Genomic DNA, 8937 nt, shown 5'->3' on the forward strand with positions numbered 1-8937 from the left:
CCTGCAAAGTGACAAACAGTGAAATTGGCAGTAAAAACATAACTTTTGAAATATCACATGGATATAAGTGTACAAAATTTCAATTTTTTATGATTTATATTATTGAAGTTACTAACAAAATTGTGATCTGCAATAAAGCAAGAAACACAGTTTATATATATATATCTCTACAATTATATAAATGTGACTTTGCCTGTGTGTGTATGTGTTCGTTCGTTATGGATTTAAAAACCCTTGCACGTCCGTTTATGAAATTTTACACATAGGTTCTCAGTGTGTCTGGGTGTGTTTACGGGTACCTATTGCATCGGAAAGCTTTCCTAAATCACCATCAACTACTATTAACAATGCTTTTATTTATTTGCTATTTCCGATTTGATCGGCCATTTCTCCAATTCGTTGCCTAGCAACGGCGAGCAACGGCGACCAACGCTACTTAACCCTTCTACGTTATGGAATAGTTGCTACTACAACTGCTCCTACTAATACTGCTACTCGCTGCCGACGCACACATTTACATTTAACAAATTCGAGCAGACGGTAACTTACATTTTTTTCTAATTCAAACAAACAAAAAATTCATAACAACAATAATACAACATTGTTTATTTTTACATTTACATTACTTATGCATTTAGAAAGCATTTCTCAATATTATTACTTTTCGCATTTAATCTTCTCATACTTTTATACATATTTATTATATCTTCAATTTTTGACACCTAATGTAGAGGTTTTCAAAACTTTACATTTTAATCCCAATATTTCTACGTTGATGTAACGGGGACTTTACAAATACTGATTGCCTTTTTCCTGGACATCCATTTTTTTCATTTGATTTTACACCATACATTTATACATATTTATACATATTTATTGTACCTTCAAATTCATTTATTTCACGTATATCTTACTTTGTTTTATTTATATAAATATAGAGGTTTTTCCAACTGTACATTTTAATCCCAATATTTCTACATTGATGTATTGGGGAAATTACACATACTGATTGCCTTTATTTTTATTTTATTTTATACCATACACACTACCTAAATATTGACTCTTTCAACAATTGTTTCGGCAGCATTCCATTTCAATTCCACACACACCCGCAGAGTAATTTCGCAACAATGCCACCCAAAAAAAAATCAGCTCGGAAGGCGCACGAAAGCAGCGACTACTGTTAGGAACATCAGAGCAAGCCTAGACTACGATGAAGTAGAATTATTACGTTCTCGCGAAGCACAGCGCATGTCTCAGACCAGATCTTCTGAAACACTTACTCAACGGACTTATCGTTTATCTAGACATGCTGCAGCCATGGCTCAACTACGTTCTTCACAAACTGCAGAGATTCAGGCCAACCGTAGAGCAGCCAATGCTGCAAGTACCTCTTCTGCAAGGGCCAACGAATCTACAGAAAGGACAGCTCGGCGGAGAGCAGCTAACGCAGCCTCCACAGCTTCAGCACGAGCTGCTGAATCTACTGAAGCGAGGGTCAGACGACTTGCCCGAGATAACACATCCAGAGCCGCCATTCGGTCATCTCAGCCACCAGAAGCTCGAAGGATACGAGTTCAGGCTGTTACTCGGAGATTTCATGCCTCTCGCGGCAACATATGCCCTTCACCGGAGTTTTGGTTACGCAAAGCATTGAACTATGACGCCAACTATGACTTCTCTACCCGGCAGGATCTTAGCATTGGTTCGATGAATTGCATATGTTCATTCTGCAAAGCTAAAAAATGGCCGGCAGAACCTCCAAGCCTATGCTGCTCTTCGGGTAAAGTTAAACTACCATCCCTACAGACTTTACCTCAACCACTGCGAGACCTACTTTTGGGCATGACTGATGAATCTAAATATTTTCGGAAATCCATTCGACTTTTCAACTGCTACTTCCAAATGACATCATTTGGTGCAAACATTGTCCGTGAAAGCGGCTGGAATCCCGCATTTAAGGTGCAAGGCCAAGTCTACCATCTAATAGGGTCCCTTTTACCTGATGAGACCGTACAACCATCATTTTTACAACTCTACTTCGTAAGTGACTACGTCCAACAAGCTGAAAACCGACTAGCTATTACAGCCGAGACAAACGACAGTTCGGATCGACGACAACTCAGTATTGTTTTGCAGCTTCAAGACATGCTCCACCAAACGAACCCATATATTCAAAGTTTCAAGTATGCACTACAGAATGTTCCTCTGCCTAATTTTTCCATCGTTATTAACGCAGACAAACGTCCTACAGGAGAACATGAGCGTCGCTTCAATGCTCCCACTTGCAACGAGGTTTCTGCAGTCATCCAGGGTGAGCACAACAACAAACGCGACATAGTTATTCATACTAGGGGTGGACGTCTACAGCGAATACATGAAATGCATCGATCATACGACGCACTACAATATCCCCTACTATTTCCTTACGGTGACGATGGATACCATTTTCACATACCATGTCAACAAAACTTGGGACAAACGACCATCAATCCCAAAACTATTACATGCAGAGCATATTACGCATACAGACTGATGGTTCGCGACGACGATTTCAACACTCTCCTTCGGAGTGGACCTCTTCTGCAACAATACATAGTCGACATGGCAGCAAAAATGGAATCTGAAAGGCTCCTATATATTCGGGTTCGCCAAAAACAGCTTCGGTCGTCTTCATACATACATCTGCACGATGGCATGAGAAATGAAACTGACCCTAACACTGTTGGAAAACTGACAATTCTTCCGTCCACATACATCGGTGGCCCGCGTTATATGCATGCCCGCACACAAGACGCAATGACGTACGTCCGCTATTATGGCCGACCGGATTTGTTTATTACCTTCACCTGCAATCCATCATGGGAAGAAATACGAGATGAACTGTTTCTGGGTCAAGAACACTACGACCGACCTGATCTCATTGCCCGTGTTTTCCGGCTTAAATTGTGCAAACTCATGGATCTTATAGTCAAGGGTGAAGTCTACGGCCGAGTAAGGTGCCACATATTCACTGTAGAGTGGCAAAAAAGAGGCCTTCCGCATGCCCATATCTTAATCTGGCTGTGTGAACGGATTCAATCCACTGATATTGACAAAATTATCTCAGCCGAGATTCCCGATCCTGGATTAGACCCACAGCTTTACGAAATTGTCAAAGCAACGATGGTTCATGGACCCTGTGGTCCTGGCCAGAAAGCTCAATCATGCTGTAAAAAGAAATCGGTGTGCGCTTGCGGCTACCCACGGAGATTTGTCAATGCTACACAAACAGGAGGTGATGGTTACCCACTTTACAGGCGACGGAGTCCAGGTGATGGCGGCCATACGATGATAGTCGGTCGGAGCACTGTTGATAACCGATGGATAGTACCGTACTGTCCCTTGCTGACGAAAATTTTCCAATCGCACATCAATGTGGAGTTCTGTCACTCAGTGAAATCCATTAAATATATCTGCAAATACATCAACAAGGGAAGCGATGCTGCAGCGTTTGCTGTTCAGCGCGACGGTTCTCGAGACGAGCCATCTGCTCATGTCATTGGACGTTTCCTGTGTTGCGGTGAAGGTGTATGGCATTTTTACTCATTTCCCTTGCACCAAAGATATCCTGCAGTTATACAACTCGCTGTTCACCTTGAAAATGGGCAAAGAGTTTACTTTTCTGCAGGCACTGCTAATCAGGTGGTGGAGCATCCACCAGAAACTACGCTTACTGCCTTCTTCAAACTATGCGGCCATGATGAGTTTGCAAAGACGCTTTTGTATCCACAGATCCCTTCCTACTACACTTGGAATAACAAACAGTGGACTCGCAGGAAGTGTGGAGACCCTGTCGATGGCTTCCCAGGGGTTAAATATGATTCCTGTCTCGGGCGAGTTTACACAATGCCACCACGTCAACATGAGTGCTTCCATCTTCGTCTTCTCCTTCACGAAGTCCGTGGCCCTATAAGTTTTGATGACATAAAAACTGTCGATGGCGTCCTGTGTGAAACCTTCCGTGATGCATGCTCCCAGTTGGGACTACTTGAAAACGATTCTCAGTGGGATGCCGCCATGACAGAAGGAAGTCTATTCAAATCTCCCCATGCTCTACGGTCGCTCTTTGCAATTATGATAGTATGGTGTGACTTGAGCGATCCAAAACATCTATGGATGAAATTTCGTAACTTCATGACCGAAGACATTTCCAGAAGAGCCCAACTTGAGAATACATCGGTGGAGCAAGACTACTCCCAAGTGATTTACAATGAAGGGCTAATTTGCCTCGAAAACCTCCTTTTGGAAATTGGTGGTTCCACTTTACCATCATATGGCCTACTTGCCCCCATCTGCCATGAAGGGAATAGTTTGAGCCTAAATTTACTGCGTGAAATATGCTACTCACCTACAGAACTTAATGCGTACATTGCTGAGAATGAGCCTAAACTGTTGCCTGAACAACTGAACGTCTACCATATGATCAATGAAAATGTTCAACAGAACCGTGGAGGAATATTTTTCTTGGACGCACCTGGTGGCACAGGAAAAACCTTTGTCACCAAATTAATACTTGCCCATGTGCGACGGAGTGGAGCTGTCGCTATAGCTGTTGCAACCTCTGGAATTGCTGCAACTTTACTCCCTGATGGCAGAACGGCACATTCAGCTTTAAAATTGCCCATCAACTACACACAAACTGAATTCCCAACATGCAACATCGAAAAGAATTCGGATAAAGCTGTTTTGTTACGCAGATGCAAACTCATCGTATGGGATGAATGCACGATGGCGCACAAAGTTGCGTTGGAAGCATTGAACAGGACCCTTCAAGATTTACGCAACTGTGACAACATCATGGGTGGATTAACAGTTCTGCTGTGTGGAGATTTCCGACAAACACTTCCTGTTGTCCCAAAAGGGACACGCGCTGATGCTGTTCAAGCATGCCTGAAATCGTCGATACTGTGGGATCAAGTTCACCATTTAAAACTCACAACAAATATGCGTGTCCACCTTAGCCGCAACCCAGATGCTGCTAATTTCTCTAATGCACTTCTGGAACTTGGTGAAGGACGTACTCCCACAGACACTGAAGATTACACAAATGTTGAACACATATCAACCATCGTTGAAACGCCAACCCACCTATACCAGGCAGTTTTCGAGAACATTCAGAAAAACTACAGGGACTTTGATTGGCTCGCCACGAGAGCGATTCTGGCTCCAAAAAACGCCTCCGTCAATGCGATTAACTACAGACTTTTGGAACTCATTCCGGGAGAGGAACGTGTCTATAAATCCATTGACCGCACACCTGATACTGCTGATCTGGCTGATTACACGGTGGAGTTGCTAAACTCCCTAGAACCACCTGGCCTGCCACCCCACATACTCCGACTTAAGGTTGGAGCTCTTATAATGCTCATTCGTAACCTCATACCACCAAAGCAATGTAATGGAACCCGCCTCGTGGTAACATCCCTGTCACCTAATATTATCGAGGCCAAAATATTGACTGGCTGTGGAAAAGGAGAGACAGTGCTAATTTCGAGGATACCCCTATATCCATCAAATCCAGACCTGGGCATTTACTTCAAGCGATCACAGTTCCCTGTGAGTGCTTCGCGATGTCCATCAACAAATCCCAGGGCCAAACCTTTGACGTTGCAGGCATTCATTAACAGGAGCAATGTTTTTCTCACGGTCAGCTCTATGTAGCTGCCTCACGTGTGGGCTCACAATCCAAACTCTTTGTGTTTTCTCCTAAAACACTTGCTAAAAATGTTGTTTACAAAGAGGTTTTATAATTTTTCAACAATTTTACACCTCAATTTCTCCTCTCTATTAACCGTGTTTATTCCTTCTAAAGCTTTGCCAGCACCCAGTAAAGAATTCACTAACCTGGATTCTTTTTTGTAACAAAATGAAAACAATTTCATGTATTTACACAGTAACCTCTATGGAAAGAGAAATAGAGTGAAAATATGAATTTGGCAAAACCTAGAGTGCCCTTAAATATATTCAGAAGCATTTGCGGTCCTTATAATTCTTTCGTCTTTATTTGGTTGCCAACTCTGCATAATTAGATTCATTCTGATCAACCCTAAACAATTGTATTGGCTATGGAATAACATTTTAGCAGTACAACAGTAAATTATTTTTCTGTTTTTTGAACGTCCATTGAACAAACAACTGATCCTGAAGAAATTGCAAAACAGTCTACACACATATTAGTGAAAATGTGATTCAGAAGTTTCAAAGACATTGGTCTAAAAAACATAGACCTCATCAACCAAGCATAAGTACTATGCCCGGCAACATAAGGTAAGGAATTTTTTGCCATAGTTGACTAATTGTAAAACTATACAGCTACAACGACATAAATTCTTAAAACGAATAGATGGTCAATATTGAACCTGTGGTTTCTTTCGCATAGAGTTAAAGAAATCATGGCTCCCAAAACCTTACCATAGTATTTGGTTTTGAGCTGGAAGAATAGCTGCTAAGGGGACAAATCAGATGTGGAAGCTACATTGATCAGTAAGACGTCAATATAACCAACTTTACTAAAATAATTTAAGGATTACAAAAAAAAAATACTGAATGTACAGACAATAAGCATTAAGATGGCATTAAATCACCCCCCCGAACAACGTCGGGTAATACTGCTAGTATATATATATATATATATATATATATATATATATATATATATATATATATTTATAATATATATATATGGCGATAAAGCTACACTGAATATTCGGCGTTTCATCCACTCTAGGACTCCTCAGGCTTATGCGCGATATAAAAACGATAAACAACCACAGAATTCGCGCATAAGCCTGAGGAGTCCTAGAGTGGATGAAACGCCGAATATTCAGTGTAGCTTAATCGTCATATATATTTATAAATTACTAACTAGCTCTACCCACGTATTGAGCACTTTTGAAGTAGATACTTAAAGTTTACGCATAAATCTATACTTTCGTATATTAATTTTATGTGAGTAAATTAAGTAGCTATATATATATGTCTGTATATATATATATATATATATATATATATATATATATATATATATATATGTGTGGGGGGTGTAAACGTTGTCGTGGGCGTTCATATAGATTAATGGGTGGCATTTAATAAATGTTATCACGGAGACTAGTTTTACCATGCTGTTTTCAAATTCCTTGCAAAACTAAACTATCATCTTTACCACCTGCTTCTATTGTTAAGGCAACAGGGTGGAGTTGACTATCGATCGCTGGTAAAGCAACCCGTTTCGCAGAAGCAAAACTTCGAATTAACACGATTCTGAATGTCGGATCGACTATAATCAATTTCACAGAGATTGTTGTCTGAATAAACGAATATCTAAGCACTTATTTACAACAATATGATGAGGAAAATTTATTAATACTTTTTTGTGGGGTCGATACTTAGACGTTCAGTTCACGGATAGACTAGATCGAATAGCATAGACGGTTCGATTGCAACATATACGTTTCAGAAATACACCTTTCGACTGTATTATGCCTCTATATATGTATATTTATTTCACGTATAAATGTTGCCTGGTGGTGTTAAGCAAGCTGTATAACAACATTTTTGTTATTAACTTTTTTGGATAGTTCCATACTAATAAAATTGAGGATATCTGTATGTATTATTTAAATATCTTCAATTATTCAATTATTCAAGACAGTATACTATGCACCTTCGGATGCTATTGATTTCTATTATGAGTGTTGTTATTAAAGGGGACACACCCAAGTAAGTAAGAAGGCGAAATTAGATAAGTTTGAAAATGATATTAGGAAAAGGCCGGAATCGAACTCAGTACGGCAGTGTTAAAAGATAATCTATATTATCACGTTTCAATTTCTTCGTGCCCTTTGCACATGTATCTACACCCTCTGATGAACAAAAGAAATACGGAAATTAATTTGTATCATTGAACCTATTTATTACATACCAATTTAAACTGTTTTGCCCATTCATTTACCTAGTATATTTAATACCCAGTTATTTCTAAAAGAATGGACAATCGCTCTATCTCCGGCATAAATAATATTAAGTTATTTGCGAGAAGAATATAGAATTTATAAGAACGGTTGCATAAATGTCTCAGACTCGTATTGTATGATAAAAGAAGTATCATCACAATCGTCATGATAAGAACAGTAGATAAATTGTATTATAGGTATACCTTGTTATGAATGTCTGGTGTTAACGGCAATATACACTGTCCAATATGTACCCGTTACATACCAGTTTTATAAACGAGGAGTAGAAAGTAATTATTCTTTTCTTATTTCTTGAGTTACTTGTCTTTCTCGGAGCATCCTGAAAATATGTCTTTTCGGTGTGACTCACAGTCTTGTAATACATTTTTGATTAATCTTCAATTAGTTCCCAAATTTAATTTACAATATTTCTGAAAACAGCTAAGGATTGTTGTAGCTTTGTTGAGTATCTCTCTATAAAACATGTATCGTTAGTTATTTTTTGTTGTGATTATCTTTATTTCTGGAAGTAATAAACAAATCGCGTTTTTTAAGAAAAAAAATATATGACAAAATAAATTATAACAGATGAAGCGCGTGTTTATATATCAATCCAACTGCCAAGTATGAATGCATTTTGCATTACTATACACTGTAATTTATCGTGTTATTAAAGTGTATAGCTATTGCATGCTTTTAAAAATAACTTCCTTTTGATTCGCCTTTATTGGTAACTTTTATCAAATGTTATGCTAACTTATAAATTGTCGGTGTAATCTATTTTCACGTCGTTTCAAATTGTATGCTTTATTTATTCTAGAATTACTTTAATTGGCTGTATCCACTTGATGTGAACAGTCGTTGGATGGTTTGATAGATTGTTTGATGTCAAAGAGATTTTGGGGTATACTTTTAAAGTTCCTAATTTACATTAAAACATATG

At 39.0% G+C, this 8937-nt stretch overlaps 1 protein-coding gene across 1 annotated transcript; it reads left to right on the forward strand.

Annotated features, from left to right (window-relative positions):
• Positions 1–1251: 1251 nt before the first annotated feature.
• LOC145272007 (uncharacterized) lies at positions 1252–5703 on the forward strand. The gene has a single exon (XM_080127018.1). It carries the CDS (start codon positions 1252–1254, stop codon positions 5701–5703), a length of 4452 nt encoding a protein of 1483 aa, XP_079983144.1.
• Positions 5704–8937: the final 3234 nt, after the last annotated feature.

The sequence above is a fragment of the Euprymna scolopes genome, chromosome 4, assembly GCF_053919585.1.
Source record: "Euprymna scolopes isolate OS-2025 chromosome 4, ASM5391958v1, whole genome shotgun sequence".
NCBI lineage: Eukaryota > Metazoa > Mollusca > Cephalopoda > Sepiida > Sepiolidae > Euprymna > Euprymna scolopes.